The 17,226-nt window shown below is 52.4% G+C and overlaps 1 protein-coding gene across 4 annotated transcripts; it reads right to left on the reverse strand.

Annotated features, from left to right (window-relative positions):
* Positions 1-27: 27 nt before the first annotated feature.
* On the reverse strand, positions 28-17,199 carry Camta2 (calmodulin binding transcription activator 2). 4 transcript variants are annotated; one of them, XM_087191704.1, is made up of 24 exons: positions 17,125-17,199; positions 15,689-15,785; positions 15,402-15,505; positions 14,147-14,214; positions 13,928-14,063; positions 13,283-13,354; positions 12,916-13,069; positions 12,465-12,599; positions 11,604-11,769; positions 10,794-11,562; positions 9,832-9,958; positions 8,320-8,454; positions 5,995-6,110; positions 5,182-5,366; positions 4,791-4,869; positions 4,415-4,637; positions 3,893-4,197; positions 2,479-2,675; positions 2,045-2,228; positions 1,785-1,856; positions 1,490-1,510; positions 1,137-1,324; positions 895-969; positions 28-817 (listed from the first exon to the last, which is right to left on the reverse strand). In XM_087191704.1, exons 2-24 carry the CDS (start codon positions 15,717-15,719, stop codon positions 754-756), a joined length of 3,606 nt encoding a protein of 1,201 aa, XP_087047830.1. In that variant the 5' UTR covers positions 15,720-15,785; positions 17,125-17,199; the 3' UTR covers positions 28-753. The 4 variants fall into 4 exon arrangements, with proteins under 4 accessions (XP_087047830.1, XP_087047829.1, XP_087047832.1 ...); XM_087191703.1 differs by lacking the exon at positions 17,125-17,199 and having other exon boundaries at positions 11,607-11,769; positions 13,283-13,369; positions 15,689-15,734; XM_087191706.1 differs by lacking the exons at positions 13,283-13,354; positions 17,125-17,199 and having other exon boundaries at positions 11,607-11,769; positions 15,689-15,734.
* Positions 17,200-17,226: the final 27 nt, after the last annotated feature.

The following is a 17,226-nucleotide window of genomic DNA, read 5'->3' on the forward strand; positions in this document are numbered from 1 at the left end:
CCCCTGCAGATAGAGGCCGGAGGCTGGCTGGTGCAGCGATGTTTTAATGGCAATTTGTATAAACCAAGCCCATGCACAAGTAGAAAGTGCTCATGGAGCTGGCAGGAGGCCCCGCCGCGCCGGGGAACCACACGTCTGGCCGCGCAGCTCTCCCCGCAGCGCCTTAAATAGATTCTTCACTATACTCTGTATGTTACAGTATGTACAAGCCCCCTCCCCTCGGGGCCGGGCGGGACTCCGCAACGCGCGTTCCTCTCCGCATCCCCTCCCTTTTGGCCCCGGGTTGGGTGGCCAGAGTCGGGGTGACCCGGGAAGACAGGGCCAGAGGGGACAGACGCAAATATGCGGAGTCGGGGTGGGGCACGGTCAGCCCCCAAACATGAGGGCGAGCAGCGAAGGCAGAGGTGGGGACCGAGGCGGATACATTCAGAGACGCGTCGAACAAATAAATAAGGCAAGTCAGGAAGGGACGAGTCGGGTGCAGGCAGGGAGGGGGTGTGGATAAGGAGCAGGCAGGGCTCCGTAGATCACAGCTGAAGATGCAGGTACGTGAGGCGTGGATCTTCTGGAGCCTAGGACCAAGAGGAGGCACAACCCGGAGAAGAGGGATGGAGGGGCAGGGATGGGGCGCTATGGCCCCTACGGAGGGCTTGGGGAAAGCTGCCGACAGGGGGCTCCCCCTGCCCCAGACAACACTCTCCTTATTAAGACTGCAAGAAGGGCCCCTGGGTGGTGAGAAGGGTGGCAGACTGGTCAGGTGGCCAGTCCTGGCTGAGGAAGCCCTTCCAGCTCCTGGTTCTGCTTCAGTTCCCTCATCCTACAGAGACAAGGAAGGAGTCAGATAAGGGCAGGTGGCAAGGCAGAAATCCAGTGAGGGAAGGGACAGGTGAGTACCTGTGTCGGCAGCGCCGCAGGAATCTCATGATTTTCCTGGCTGCCTGGTCCTGCTTCTTAGTGAGAAAGGAGCTTCTGGTGGAAGAAAGATGGAGACACCTCACAGAACTCCCGAGTATCCCATACCCTCGGCCCCCCGGGGAAACCCGCAGGGAAACATGGGCAGGTAAAGTGATGAGGAACCAGGGAGTGGGCATGGCCGAGGAGGATAGGCAGAGAGGGTTGCAGAGATGGGGCCATACTTGTTTCGAGGAGGCAGGGGCCCTGAGGGCCGGTGGGGAGGCCCAGGGCGTCGGCGGTAAGAGCGGTAATGCTGCTGGATGAGGACAGCAGCTCGGCGGCTCTGCTGAAATCTCTTCTGTTCATAGTAGCTGCGGAACTTGCTCTGGATCAGGATGGCCGCCTGGGTCATCTTTTTATAGAGCGCAAACTGCAGGAATGGGGAGGAGGGACAGGGGCTGAAATGGAGGGACAGACTCAAGCCCCTGAGCATCACCCCCAAGGTAGGCTGATGCAGGTCTCTTTCTCTTCACCCACACTCATGTAAAGGCTAAATCAGCACAGACAACTCACACCCAGATCTCATGCCTGGTACCTTAAGTGCAATCCAGGTCAGCTTGTGGAGAGAGAAGGGGAGTTAAGGCTCTGGCAGTAGTCTGGGTGCTCTGGATTAGAATGGGTGTGTGTGGTGTGGGTTTGTTGTATGCTTTTGGGTGGGGGGGTGTTGAGACAAGGTCTTGCTATGTAGTTCAGGCTGGCCTCGAACTCACTATGTAGCCCAGGCTGGCCTCGAACTCTTTGATCCTCATGCCTCAGCCTCCCAAGTGCTGGGATTACAGGATTGCATCACAATGTCCAGCTGTTGCATGCTTTTGAGAGAAGAGTCTCACCTGCTTGTACTTCCGGTAACAGCGCTGGATCACAGCTGCTGCTACTTCCTGCTGCTCCTTCAGCCGCCGGCCCTGAGGGGGAGAAAAGTCTCAGCACCTCATGGCCACCTAATGCACATTGTGGACCTGTCTTCTACTTACCCAGGGGGCCTGTCTTCCTCCAGTCTGAGGCTTGTCTGGATAACTGTTCTTCCTCCAAATGTCCTGGGAGCCTAGAGTCTCCCCTGCCTCACTTATTCTGACACCCATAGCCCCCTAACCTTGTACTTTCGGAAGGCTGTCTGGATGACTCGGGCTGCCTCATAAAGTTCCCGCTGTTCATGATCTGACAGTGTCAGCAGGGCAAAGTCACTTTCCATCTTGCCACTGGTGGATGCAGAGAGAAACTCTGCCCAGGAAGGTGTTGGAGGGACAGCCAGGCGACCTCGCTCAAAGGGCAGTTCACTGTGAGAGACAGGGAGGAGGGATGTTATGGGGCATCTGAGGTTCCCTGTGTCCCACCTATGGGTGGCTGTGAAGAACCCCAGCAACAGAGTCTTGAGAGAGTAGCTTCAGAGTTCATCGGCCAGTCCAATTCTCTTTTCAAAATACTGGGGCCTCAACCAGAATGGTGCTTTGGCTGTGGGGGAGCCTGCTTCCTCCCTCCTCCCATTTTCCTTTGAAGAATCTGGAGGCTTTGTCCTGAGCTGGTCACCTGGGAGGGGCGGAACTAGGAAAATGGTCCACATTCTCCAGGTAGCTGGCCAGCCAGGACATGGTCTCACTGAGCCCCACAGCCCCTGTCCGCTCCCGCATTGAGGCTCCAGCCTCAGGTAGCCCCATGAAGTCCTCTTGTTTAATCCGTTCTGGAGTGGCTTCAATGATCTGCTTTGCCAGTGAGATCATGTCCACCTGGATGAAGGAAGAAGCTGTGTAAGCCCTCATGGGCTCCCACTGCCAGGTGTTTTTGCCCTGCCAAAGCTCTAACCTGGGTCCACTCCCTCTCTGGTCTCTTCTCACTACTAGATACTGAAGCCTCAGGGACTGCTCCCCTGCTAGCTCTGACTGTTTCACCACTGTTCCTGATTTATTCATTTATTCTTGCCAGCTTCCAATGGGGCGGGGGGGAGTGTGCAGCCCTCCATGCTGAGATGTGGGGAACACAGGGTAGGAAGCACATACTTCAAATGGGGATTCAGGAGGGAAGCAAATGAAGGACTTGCCACCTTTCCAGGCTGAATGCCAAATGTCCCACCTGGGCTTGCCCCATGACAGCCAACCAGCACATTTCCCCTTGAGCTTAGCCATGAGTGACAACCCAAACCCCCTTCAGCTCTCCCAAGAATCAGCTTAGTCCTTGCTGGCCACATTTCAACTGATGAATTGTTCTAGGCTGTCCTTTACTCCAGCCTGAAGCCTGTGGTACTTCCTGTTCCTACATTTCATGCAGCCTCCTTTGTGGAGTTCTCTAAGTTTTTGTACTTAGATTACTACGTAATTACTCTAGGCTTTCTAAAGCAGATAGTCCTAAAAAAAAAAAAATAAAAATATGGGGCCAGGGATTTAGCTCAGTGGTTCCACTGCCTGACTCACAAGTCCAAGGACCCAAGTTTGATCCCCGTACCAAAAAACAACAAAAAATAATAAAGCAGATAGCCTTCAGGTTCTAGCAGAGAAGAACATAAATAAACTTGAAAATTCATTCCTTCTCTTTTTCTCATTCATTCTATAAGACTTCTAGTTTCTTAGCTTTTCTCATGTGCAAGTCTCTTTCCCACCTCAGATTACTTCCTGTTACCTCTACTTGCCAACCCCTCTGCTCACACTACCTGATATCACTCTGGTTCCCCCAAGAACCTTGTCCCTTTATGAACCAACAGGTAACCCCTACAGGCCCAGCTCTAAGTGAAGATACTCTCCAGAATTCCTACATTCTGCTGTATTATGACCACTGAGTCACAGGATCTGAAAGGAGCTATGCAAAGGGTTACCTTGCCTGTCCCAAAATGGGGGTAAATGACCCTTCTTCCTAAAGCGATTTAAAACTCTGATTCTGCTTCATGGAATAGTCTGCCTCACTCTGTCTCTGTACCCACTAGCCCTCATAACTCTACCAACATAAGCAGTACCGGGATCACATCCACAGTCTGTGGGCTGTCGGTGTCTTCTGGAGCAGCCCCATCATCTGGGGCTGGCGGGAGGGCAGGAGGAGAGGGTGGGGACCCTTTGGGGTTGGTAGCCTCAAAGTCCATGAGGAGCAAGGGGGCCTCTGGTATACCCGAGGAGAGCTGGCCTGGGACCATCTCCTCCATAGTAATCTCAGAGGCTGGCAGAGGACCAGGAGGAGGACTGCCATCCGGGGCACTAGAGTAGGCTGATGTAACAGAGAAAGTGGCATCTGACAGCTCCGAAGGTGAAGAGACACTACTCAGACCTGTAAGGCAAGGGAAGTGGATGAGGGCCGTGGGAGCTACAGGCCAGCCCTCAAATCTCCTACCCTGGACCTTGTTCTCAGTCTCCCTGGATGTTCTCCCAGGTTCCTGTTATCTCCACATCCTTGTCTCCTCCTCTTCCACTTTCTCCCACCCTTGGGCTTTGTCCTGGCCTAACCTATCGACATCCCTCTCAGAAAGATCAGGGGCTATACTCACCAGTATCTGGGCTAGAAGAGGGGGGTGACAGGGCAAGTGGGGGCTCAACTGAAGCCTCTTGTCTCTGCAGTTCCTCCAGGCAGCGGGCAAGGCGCACATGACCCCGGCTATGGGCAACAGACAGGGGTAGACGGCCCAGAGAATCAGGAATGCTCAGTGCCTGTTGATTCCAACGGAAAAGGAGCACAGCAGCTTCCAGGTGTCCCAGGGCACAAGCCCACATCTAAGGAGAGGGAGGTGGAGGTGAGGCCACGGCTCTTCTTTCAAGTGGCCAGGTCCTCTGAGCCTGGCCTACCCAACTTTTATCCCTCAAGGATCTTCCCTTTAAGCACTGTGCCCATTGCCCTGAAACCTCAAAGGACACTGGCAACCTCACCAGAGGAGTGCAAGAGAAATGATCCACGTTGAGCGGGTCAACCTCTTGTTCTAAATCCAAGCTTCCAGTCTCCACACTCCTGAAAGGTTTGAGAGGACAACAGAGCCCAGTCAGGTTAAAAAGGAGCAAAGCACAAACATCAGAAGTAAAAGGTCTAGGAAGTGAGGTGTCTAGAAGCACAAAGGCCATTGAGATCAGGCAGTCAGATTAGTTGACTTAAGGAGGTCAAAAAGTCCCAGTAACTTGTCAGGGTATAATTAAGATTCCCCCAGTGCCAGTCCTCCCTGACCCTTCCCACAGTGACCTCCCCCTTAGCAGAGCTCCAGCCCCTCATCCCCTGGCACTTCCATCCCAATGGCTGCCCAGCCCTCTCCCTGCTGCTCCAGCTCACCGCCACTGGCTCAGGGTCTCGATGAGGCGCGCATAGCCCTGGGCAGCAGCCAGATGCAAAAGGCTCATGCCCCGGAAGGGGCTTCCGTGGGTCAGTCGTTCAGGACCCCTCCAGGTGGCACGTGGGATCATGCTCTCTACCAAGACCACCACACGTGCCTCGAACCCAGGTCCCTGGCCTTCATCCTGCAATACATGCATCTGTATGCAGAGCCCAGGGCATCTGGTTCCAAGCTGCCCTCTAGTGTCTAATTCTAACCCCCCCTACACTTCCTGCTCCAAGTTCCCACCACCCAGACCTCTGATAGCCCATTGGTTCTTCCAGTTCCAGTTCTTTGTGGCACCAGTATCCTCTACTTCTACAGCCTACTTCCTCCAGCCACTCCTATAGCAAGACCTTAAACACCCTGCCCATGCTTTGCCTCTATGTTAGCTCAGACTGGTGCTGTCCACACATGGCATCTCCCACTCAGGAACCGAAGCTTTCTCCAAGCCCTTTCAAAGTCCTCTTCAGAGGTTGGGACCTACAGAGTCCTGAGCCCCAATTTTTCCTGACTCTCCTCACCCCCCCTCCTTTCACCTCCATCCTTCTTCAGACCAGAAATAGTATGAAGCCTGTCATGCCAAGAGGATGCTCAGAATAGCCACTTGCCACAGGGTGGGGGTGGGGGCAGGGTGACATCAGGGAGAGGGAGGAGAACTGGCTGAGGAGGCTAGGGACAGGCAAGTGAGAATCATGCAAGTGAGGAGAGCCGTTTTCTTTAGGCAGACTCCTGTTCCTTATGGGAGACCACCTCCCCCATTGTGGGAGTACCTGAATAGGATGTGCCTTAGGACCCTGGCAAGGTGTCTGCCCTGCTGCTGCAATTTCTGCCATCCGCTTCTCCATCTGCTCCAGACGCTCCAGGATGGACATCCGGAACTGGTTGTCTGTGGGGGATGGGGATGGAAGGCTAAGTGGGCAGGGACTAGGACAAGCCCTGAACACAACTAGACTTGCCCAATATCTGAGGGGTAATGACATATTTTTTTCACTTTCCCAAAACAATAGCTCCTTTTACCCATTCACTTTCTAAGTAAGGCCATCAGAATTCAGTCCTTAAACCAGGGTTCTTAATCCCACCCAAAGACTAGAACCAGGACTGAGACCCAAGCTGTTTCCTACAAGTTAGAGGTGGTAGGAATTCCCCAACAGCCATCCAGCCTCCACTGCCCCAATCATATGTGGCTTGTCCTCTCCCAGCCTTTTCCTCCACAGTGTTCCCTCAATTCTTTCCCCAGACACTACCTTTGTCCCCCATGCTGGGGCTAAAGGACTCCAGGGTCCTTCCAGTCTGATAATCACTGCTCAGAAGGAGTCAGGGACTGATCTGGAAAGCACCACCCCCTCCTCCCAGCCCCCTGCAGCTGTCCACAAAAAGGATGGCGGGGGAGGGAAGGTGACAGAGATGAATAGCCATGTGCATTCTTCCTACTCCTCCCTCAAGCCCCATATGCAAACACACAACCCAAACTATCTGTTCCCCTCCTGAGATCAAACAAGCACAAGAAGAGGAACCAAGGGAAAACTAGGACAGAGAAACAGGATGAAGGCTGGGGATGTTCCAGGATAGGAAGGGAAGAGGTGATGCCAAGGTAGAGGGCTAGAGCATGACAAGCAGAAACCCAGGCATGACAGAGAAGAGAGGGAGTGGAAAATATAAACAAGGTGAAGGAGAGGAGAGAAAGGTCAAAGAGAGCTGGGGGAAGTGGCAACCAAGCAATAAGAAAGGAAGAAGCAAGTTTGGAAGCTGATTTAAGAAGTGGCAAGAAGAGGAAGGTAGGAAACCCATGGGGAGATGGGAGCACAAAGACAGCAGAAAAGTAAGGTGATGAATCAGAGAAAGACAAAGAGCCAAACTGAGATCTGGCAAGATCCTAAGGTAGGCAGGCTCAAGTCACACACAACAAACCCAGCACACACACTTGGGCTTTGTGATAACAGTGGCTCCAAGAGTGAGGCAAAACTAGGGACCAGAGCCTCTACAAAAGAAAGAGTGAGACAGAGTACACCAACAGGGATGTCAGCAGAACTGAGAAAACAAGAGGCAGGGGGGACTGCTGGGTGTTGTGGCTTACACCTCAAATCCCAGCACTTGAAAGCTGAGGCAGGAAGATCCCTGAGAGTTCAAGGCTAGCCTGAACTACTCAGCAAAACCCTGTCTCAAAAAAAAATAAAAACAATAGGAGGTAAGAAAAGCAAACCTTGAGAAAGCAGCAGGGACAAGCAGAATGTTTTCTTTCTTTTTTTTTTTTTTTTTTTGGAACTGGGGATCAAACTCAGGACCTTGCACTTTCGAGGCAGGCAGCAGAACCACTGAGCTAAATCCCCGGCCCTAAGCAGAATGTTTTCAAAGCACCAGGAGAACCAGTACAAGGATCAAAAGTGGTTCCAGATTTAGATATACCCATACACTCAAATATAAGTGTACATGTGTGCCTCTGTGTGTATAAGGAAGCATACCAAGATATTAGCAGTGGGTATTACTCAACAATAATATAGGAAATTTCCATTCTCTCCTCTGTACTTTTCTGTAATTTCCAAACTTCCTATAATGAACATGTGACTTTATAAGCAAAGGTAAGAAACAGAAATTTAAATGTAAGTGTAAATGTACTTATGAATAGCAACTATATATTGCTCTAGATCCTGTCCCTGTCCCAGTTCCTTTTCCTTCCTTGTGTAGAACCCATCCTTTGGGATGAAGACAGGGAAAGAACTGGGATAAAGATGAGTCCAAGATTCACAGGGAAGCGCAAGGACCCAAGTTTGATCCCCAGTACCAAAAAAAAAGAGTAACAGGGAAGAGAAGATGAAACTATTTGCTGCTATATTTAGAATTGACCAATGGTGAGCCAGGCATGGTGGAGCATGCCTGTGAGGATCGTCATGAGTTCGAGGCCAGCCTGGGCTACATAATGAGTTCAAGGCCAGCCTGAACTACACAGTGAGATCCCGTCTGAACAACAACAACAAAGAAATGACCAATGGAAAAGAGTGGTATAGTAGGAGTTAATGGTGGCCATCTACAGGGTCTAGAAGCATGTCATGTTTGTAGGTTATGGGGCCTGACATGGCATCAGAGGGCTCAGTACTCACCATCCAGTGATAACCAGTCCAGCTGGGTACTAGGCAGAGACAGGAATCGGCGGGCTCGATACTCAAAGAGCACAGAAGTGGAAAGGGGTCCTTCCCGCCCTGCTACCTGCAAAGATACCAGCCCCACCTCATGGGCTGGGGAGAGTAGAATCAATGAGAAGGCTCTTTCCCTGGGTCCTTCTCTAAGTCACCTGTGTGAGATTCACTGATGATCATCTGTTCTGTTTCTCTCACTTCCCTGCTGTGGGCTGAGAGGCCCCTGGCTTTAGTGAGTGGCTTTGGGACTAACGTGGAGTCTATTTATTCAAGAATATGTACTATGAACCAGAGAACTCATAGATTCTAGATCCTGGACTTTAGGATGTTTCTTATTTGGTTGCAAGGTTTGGGAGCTGAGAGTCAAAAGACATCTATACTTATGAGCAGTTTGATGGTGGTTAAGCCCCTAAATCCCCCACACCAAGTCCAGAGGCCATGACATTGCTACTGAGATGGGGAAAGGGGAACTGGCTGTTCACCAACTGTGTCCAGTTGGAGTAGTGTCCCAGGGTCTCAATGTCGACAGCCCTGAGGGTGAAAGAGCAGGACTTGATCCCAAGATCAGGCACTGAGACATCTTTCCCCAATCTTCAACCTCTCTGTCTCATCCCCTTTCTTTCCATATGTGGTTGAACGGAGCTACTGATATTGAGAGATAATACACATAGGAGACAGCAAAGCTGTCCACTTGTCACTATGGTGGTGCTTGGAGTTCCACAGGAAGGCTAACTGTAGAGCACAGGATCAGGGTAAGGTTGGTGACTAAAGGGCAGAGAAGTCAGTTTACTAGCCTGATACTGTTTAGTAGAACTTTCTGCAGTGGCAGGAAGTTTCTTTTTTTTTTTTTGGTACCGGGGATCAAACTCAGGACCTTGTGCTTTCGAGGCAGGCGCTGGAACCACTGAGCTAAATCCCCGGCCCAGTGGCAGGAAGTTTCTCATCTGCATTATCCAATAGGGAAGTACTAGCATATGTGGCTTTTGAGTGCTTTAAATGTAGTCAGTGTGACTGGAGATATAAATTTAAATTTTTAATTTTAATTAAATAGGCACATGTGGCTGATGGCACCTGTATTGAACAGGGTAAGTCTAGAACAATGTCCCAGGACTGGTCAGAGGAGACCAATATTTCTCCCTTCTCACTGTCCCTGGATTGGAATCAGAAACTGCCTCCAGCCAAGCTAAGAGACTGGACAAACATTACAGACCCCTTTGGTCAAAGACCAGACCTTACAAGCAGGGAGGCCAAGGACTCAAGAAAGGAACAGACTAGGACTTGGACTAGGACCTAGGTTTTCTGACAGCTATGGCCAGGCTCTTCTCCCTCCTGGGAGAGCTTGGGGTCCAACCTCAGGACTAGATGAGGTCTTTCTGCTCTCAGAACAACCTATTGGTTCCCATTCCTGGAAGCCTGGTGTCTTAATTTGTCCTGTCATATGTCAGTCTCTTCCCCTACCATACCCAACCCCCATACCGGGACAGTAGCAGCGTAAAACACCAGGCTGGACAAGTGAGGCTGGCACTGCAATATGATCAAAGACACAGGAGTAATGCTCGGTGGTCTCCGTCCACGGACCTGTGATGAGCACCTTGACCCCACCCTGTAGACAGAAGTCAGAGAGCCAAATGACTGGAGTTGGGTGTTCACTCATTCATCACGCACTTATTCAGGTCCTTAGAGACTATCTTCCATGTGGCAGGCCCTGTGCTAGAATTTGGAGGTATAGGGATGGACAGGACCCAGTGAGGTGAGGTCATCCCATCTAACCCTCCTCCCAGCCTTCCTGCCAAGATACATGATCTCTACCAGAATCTTTTGACTCTACCAGAAACTGGGAACTCAGGGACTCCCAAGGCTACCAGATAACTTGTGAGGAGGAAGTTCTGTTCTTGGGTTAATTTACCCACTGCAGTTCCGCCTTTCTCTCTAAGAGGTAGCATAAAGCAGAATTTCTTCACTACTCTGAGAGAGTCTTTGAGCTTCCCATAGCCTGCAGTCACATTCCCCATTGTGTATTTTTTTTTCTAGCTCAAAGGGCCATGGTTCCCTCCCTCTGAAAATAGTCTCCAGGGGAATGAGGTCCCTGGGGAGCACTCTTGCAAACATGCTAATAACATATGGAAGCAGGAGGAAGGGAGAAGGGTTACTGGGTAAGGACTGGGGAAATGGAACAGAAGCTATACTCTGCTTGAGTGGAGGATGGGAAGAGAACCAAAAAGCCAGGAAGGGTCAGGAGGTATAGCTCATGCCTAGCATGCATGAGTTCAATCCCCAGACACACACACACACACACACACACACACGCACGCACGCACGCACGCACCATTAAAGCTGAGGGAAACTAAGTCACAGACCACAATGTGAGAATTAATACAATTCACTTCAGGGAATCAGAAAACAAATGGGAGAAGGGAAGAGATAAGCTTGAGACTCACCTCTGGGTAGGACCACTCTGGGGAGAAGTCTGTGATGGTGCTAAGAGCAGGACAGAGCTGGGGGGTTGGAGCAGGGATGCTTGGAGCTTCATCACTGATGAGTTCTCCCATAAGGTCTGGGAATGATGAAAGACTGAAGGGCTCCAGTTCACTGGCCCCACCAGGTCCACCAAACAAGTTCTCCCCTCTTGCTATCCTGCCCGATGGCTCCAAGGGGGCAGGTGAGGATGGGGTTGAAGGAGGGGGTGAAGGGACAGGCGGGGCAGCTCCCTGGCCCTTAAGCTCCTCCCCACCATCATCATCTTGGATGAAAAAGCAGTTTCCTCTTCTCCCAGCTGTTCCCGACTGGGGAGGGGTACACTGAGCTGACACCTGGGGCTCCAGTGCAGCAGCAGGCTCTAGAGCAGGACAGGGGGTATGGGCAGCCTCTGCCTCAGGGAAGTCTGGACTCACCCCTTGGCCCCCTCCATATGTCTGGCCCCTTTGGGGGCTGTTGAGAAAACGATCAGGGTCAAAAGCAGGGCTGGGAGGAGCTGGTGGGGCAGAGGGCTCAGAGCCAACAACCATAGCTAAGCTCACAGAAGGCCTAGGGTCAGCGTGGGAAGCCAAGTGCCTCGTGGGAGTCAAGCCACCGGCACGCTGCTCCAGTCCTGTCAGGAGGAGGATGGCTGTGCCTCCTCTCGAGGAACCCCCTCGAGAGATTGGAGGGCTTGGTCTGACTTCTAGGGGTTCCGCAAAGCCTGAGGAGGAAGAGGAAGAGGAAGAGGAGAGGAGGAGGAGGAGGAGGAGGAGGAGGAGGAAGAAGAAGAAGATGGGGAGGTGTGTGCCTTGGGGAGCTCTGGGGGAAGTGGGGCTATCAGTGGAGGGGGCTCTGGGGGGTGGGGTATGGAGGTGAGGGTTAAAGCTCGGGGCTCCACTTTGGGAGAGATGATGCGGTGTTTCGTGCTGCTACATTTGTGGGTAAGGCTCCCGGAACCTACAGTGGAAAGGGGTGGGGAGGAGACATGGAATAAGACACATTCTTTTTCAGCCTTCCCTTCCTGGAAGCCCTTAAACAGTACTTCCTGGGACTGTCCTACAGACCAGAAATGTAATACTGATTATGGCCACTGGGAGGCATCAGAAATGATGCTTCCTCCTCCCTCCCTTTCCCCTCAAAATAAACTGGTCGGAAGGAACACTGCAGGGGAGGATTCCCAGCTTGGGGAAGTAGCTGAGAGCATAAGAGAGGTAAAGGCATAGGAAAATGACAAAAGAACAAAAGCAGGCCCGGAGTGGTGGTGCACACCTGTAAATCTCCGCACTTGGGAGGCTGAGGTAGAAGGATCATTGGGAGTTTGAGGCCAGCCTGAACTACATAGGGAGACCCTGTCTCAAAAAACCAAGATAATAAAGAACAGAACAAAGAGGGTGACAAAGCTAAATCTGGTTGTAATTGGTAGTTTGGGTGGGGGGATGAACTGCTAAAGGTAGCTGGCAGAAAAGAGTGTGGGCTACTGGTACTGTAGAGTACAAGGAGCTGGAGCCAGTGTTGCCAGATGGGAAGACTCATCTGGCCCATCTTCCTTGATGTGCAAAAGACTTACAAATCAGTATGCAAATCCCATCAAGACAGATACAGAGCAGTGTGGCTAGGTGGAAAAAAGAACTCCAGGATCAGTGGTTGCTCACCAAGACCCCCACTACAAAGACAGGCGTGGGTTCGGGGTGCAGGTTTGGTTGGGTGGGTGTCCAAGATCTGCTGCACCAGCTGTTCCACAGAGAACTCCTCTGTCCCGTTCCCACAGCTCCACTTGATGCCATGAACTAGAGGAGAGATGGAGGATGTGCTTGCTGTGGGACCTCCAAAATACCTTGAGGAGCTCCTCTAAGCACTTGATGTGCTGAATAGAGGCCAGCAGCCTCAAGACTGCTGTGACATGTAGTTCACAGCTGTCCTTCATTCCCTTCTTTATATCCCACACTTTACACTGCATGGAATGGTAGAATTCCTGCAGGAAAGCATCCTTCCAGTTTAGAGGAAAATTGTCACCCATAGGCTTCTTGGTATAGAACTGTAGCACCTTTGGGAGGTCCTGTTTCCACTCTCTACTTGAAGCTCTATCCCTGCCCTGCTCCTTACACATGGGCTTTAGCTGTCCCAACAGCTCCTCCCGGGACCACTTCAGCCACTCTCGTCGATCGCTGCTGATGGAACAAAAGATGGGGCTGCAGCCCTTTCCACAATCCTCCAGGGCTGGGACGTTCAGGTAGTGCACAAGGACGATGTCAGGGTTCTGAGAGCACAAAGGCGCAGAGAGGCATGGGGTCCTGAGATCTTCACCTTCTTCCTGAGCAGCCCCCCCCCCCCAGTTTCTCATTCCATCTCCAACCCTCCTATCTTTTCTTCCCACTTAGAATCTGTTTATCCTTCCACTTTGTCCTTTCAGACCCACATGTCCCTCAAAGAGCCAGGAAGACTCTGACTCCCTGAGTTCTTCCATCCTTACCTGGAGCAGCCAGTAGCAGCGCCGATGGAATGTGGGGACGATGGAAGAGTGAACGTAGCAGCCATAGAGACACTGCCAGGAGACAGGCTGGGGTGGGGGGAGGGCTAGTCTACTCCCCAAGTCTTCCTCTGTTCAGTCCCTTTGCAGGAACCCCAATCTTTCAACCAGTTCATCTTCAACCCCTTGTCACCCCCACCTGTTCCCCACACCTTTCAAAGTCCAGCAGTCCCAAGTCATAGATAAGGGACAGAGAGAAGGGAAGAGTGGGACTTTATAATGAGGGCTAGATCAAAGCTATAGGACTATCTAGAAATCCAAGGGCAGAGCAAGAATGCACCTAAGAAGCAATGATTTGGGAAGAGAAACCTGTGTTTAGAGCATCACTGTTTAGATCCCTGTGAGAAATGCAAGAGAGGCAAGGGGGCTGGGCTTCAGTGTCCTAAAGGCCTCGAAAGCTGGGTCATAGAGGGAAATGGGAAGCCAAGTGAGCTCAGTGATCAGTCAGCTGATCCAAAATGAGCAGAGAGAAGAGTGACTGGAAAGGGGGGAGGCAGACAGTGTCCTCAAGCCCTGGCAGGGCTACAGCCCAGCTATGGGTGGAGGAGGTGGGGCAAAGGCAGGTGACTGGATGCCTGATCCTCTCACCTCCATGCCCTGGACCTTCAGCTTCATGTGGTCCTCTCGGGTGGTCTTCCCATCCTTTCGCTTCTTCCAGAGGTAACCATCCTTCCGGTATTTCACCTTCTTGCGGTTGTAGAGGATGATGGAGCCATTCTGAGGCCTAGAAAGGGAAAGGTTGGCCTCGAGTTCTGTGAATAGAGCTCATGACCCCTGCCATTTCCCCACCTTTGAGAACTTTCTCACCTTGTCTTTGGGGCACAAGATAGCCACTCATCATGCTTCTCAAAGGTGATCAGGTAGGATGCAATCTCCTATAGGAAACAAGGCACTCAGATAAGTATTCCCTCCATAAAGTCGCAGACTGGCCTCTTGGTCATCACCTCAAGTTCTCACTCTCTGGGAGTTGTGTAGCAAGTGGAGGATGCTTCCAGGTATCTGGGTCCAGCAAGGGCCCAGTGCCCTCTTTTTTTTTGACAGGATCTTGCTGTGTAGGTCAGGCTGGCCTTGAGCTTGCAGCAATCCTTTTGGCTCAGCCTCTCAAATGCTAGGATTACAGGCATGCACCAACACACCTAGCCCTACTGCCCTCTTAAGAATCTCAGGTTCCATCACAGACAAAATCTAATCTGTTCTCCTTCTGTCCCTCCCAACTGGAGCCTATGTCTCACAGTCCGATTCAAGTTCATCATCCATTCTTCATATTGTGTATGATTTTACTCTTCCTAAATCCCACTTGACACCCCCTTCTTGAGAAAAAACTTCAATGGCTTATCATCACCAAGAATTCCAGATTCTTTAGCTTGACTCCAAGGTATCAAACCATCATTCCCACTATTTACTATATTCCATTGATTCCTCCCTGAACATGTCCTGAACGGTTACCTCCTCCTGCATGTTAGTACCTAAAAGCCCGAAGTGCCATGCATTATCTCTCCATGTCTGGAAATCCCAGTCATCCCACAGGCTTTCTAGATGCTCCATGAAGTCCTGCTACCACCCTGGCCCTTCCTGAAGGCTCCATAGTACTTGCAACAATCACATGTGCACACATACCCTTTTACTGGCAATTCTAACATCAAATCAATGACTCTCAACCCCAACTACATACAAGGCACTAAGTATGCAAGATACTGAAGGTATTTAACATAAGGACTGTACTCTCCTGGAGCAGCCAGTATCAGTGGTGGTTAAAAGTAGGGGTTTCAGTGAGTCAGATAAACTCCAAGAGGTAAATCAGTTACATGAGTGTAATAATACGAGATAATAAAAGGCCAAGTGCTTAGCATAGTGCCTCGAATGTAAGAAATACTTAATAGGTGGCAGCTGTGGATACATCAAGAGGTGGGCTCCTACAAGATCTATGTTTTTATACTTTGCCTGTGAGCCCCAAAGAGCCTACATCAGTGCTCTAAGGAGTGTCCACAGACACAGAAAGACTCATCCTCCTCCTTCAGCTCTAGGTCCTGCTGGGCCCCAACCCCCAGGCTCCCTAGAGAACCTCATTTGTATTCCACCGGAGTCGCTCTGGAGGTAGTAGTGGGCACCGAGGAAGACACTCCAGCAGCTTCTTGGGGAGAAAGATCTTCAGGTGGTGGCTGTTCTCTGGAGGGAACCAGAAGAGAAGGCTCAGTGTGCTGCTCTGGCATCCCTGTGAGAGGCAGCCCAGGGAAAAATGGGGGAAACTGCCACCAGGACAAGAGAGCACAAAATCCAAGTATCAAGGGGCCACCATGCATGAGAACCTAAAGGCTGTGCCCAACCTGGGAATCTGGTTTGTGAACTCACCAGCAACCTCAGTGGTGTCCTTGGTATTCATGGTGAGGGCTCCAGTCGGGGCAAGGTCACCCCCGGCCTGAGGGGCCGGGGGGAGGGGGAGTCCGTGCTGGAAAAAGAGAATGAGGTCACAGCAGAAGCCCCCACTTTAATCCAGGGTGAGAAACATAAAGTGGGGGGTGGTATGCAGAACTGGACAGCAGTATCTGGGAAAGATGAGGAAGAAGGGGCTAGATTCTGATGTGATAGTAGAACCAGGGAATGGAAGCAAGAGAGAACCCAGATATGGTGCCAGGAACGAAGATGAGTGGGGAGACACCGCAGAACAGACTGACCAGCAAAAAAAAGTGGGTGGAAGAGGGGAGAAGGCTGTCATGGCTGGGCCCTCTGAGGCCCTATAGCCTCAGCCCTTGCAGCAGCTGGGGTTATGGTGGGGTCACGTCCTGGGGGCTGGGACTCAGCCAGTCCTTGGAGGATGGTTTGACAAGAAAGCTTGGATTCTGGGACAGGGCAGGAAGTCTAGGTCAGGGTGCAGAGCTAGGCCTTGGAAGACACACCCTGAGTTCTTTCTCTATTTGATTTTTCCAAAGGGAAGGGCAGATCTGATAAGTGACCTCACCTATTCTTTCTCGTCCAGGTTGGTCAGGGCCTGGTAGAAAACTGGGCTAAACACACAGAACCGAGCTTCTCACGCTTCTCACCCTGGGGACCATCCTCCGCCCTGAGGCTGACAGCCCTCACCACCCACCAGCACCCATTTCCCCAAATACCTCTGCCTCCCCTGGCCACCAGGCCTACCCTTGCCCCATCTACAGCTCTGGTTCCTGTCTGAGCCCCAGCCTTTCTGGGGGAACAGATGGGAGCTGGAGGAGTCTCTTGGTGCGGGCTCCACCAGGTGTCAGGGATGAAGAGGGCGAGGAGGCCCGGCCAGGCTCGGCCGTGCAGTGAAGCTGCGGTTGGGGTAAGGACTCCGCCCCAGGGCGCAGGTGCGCAGTCCAGGCTAGGCAGCCAGCCAGGGTCCAGAGCGGGAGTGGGATCTAGGCTGCGGGGGCGGGGGCGGCTCGGGACTCGGACGCCTGGAGCTTGGGGCAGCCCCTCATGGCAGGGCGGGGGTCCCGGGAGAACCTCCGAGGTGGGAGGGGCCCTCCAGCACACGAGGATGTTCAGGAGAACCCTCAAGCAGAGACCCCTCCCGAGCTCGCGGCGGGCGAGAGGCAGTGTGGGTGCCTGGTGTGGGGGTCTCCGGGCCAGTTCCCAGCACGCGCAGGACCTCCGTGGGGCCCTGCGCCGAGCGGCGCCCCCTGGCGCGGGGGAGGAGGACGGAAGCGGGGAGGGGGAACCGGGAGAAGGGACCATGGTCCTTGGCGCCGCGCTCTACGGCGGGACCAGGTGGAGCTGCGCCCCCTGGCGCGGGGGCGGAGAGGAGGGCGACAGGCCCTGGCTCTTACCTCCCGGGGTCCCGCGGGTGACGGCGGCAGCGGCCATTCTACCCCACACCGACCCCCCCAGCGCCGGCTGACAGCGGCGTCGACGTCACTGCGCACGGGGCG

This window comes from Heterocephalus glaber, unplaced genomic scaffold (assembly GCF_053883595.1).
Source record: "Heterocephalus glaber isolate CG9 unplaced genomic scaffold, H.glaber_assembly_v1.0 deba00001564, whole genome shotgun sequence".
Taxonomy (NCBI): domain Eukaryota; kingdom Metazoa; phylum Chordata; class Mammalia; order Rodentia; family Bathyergidae; genus Heterocephalus; species Heterocephalus glaber.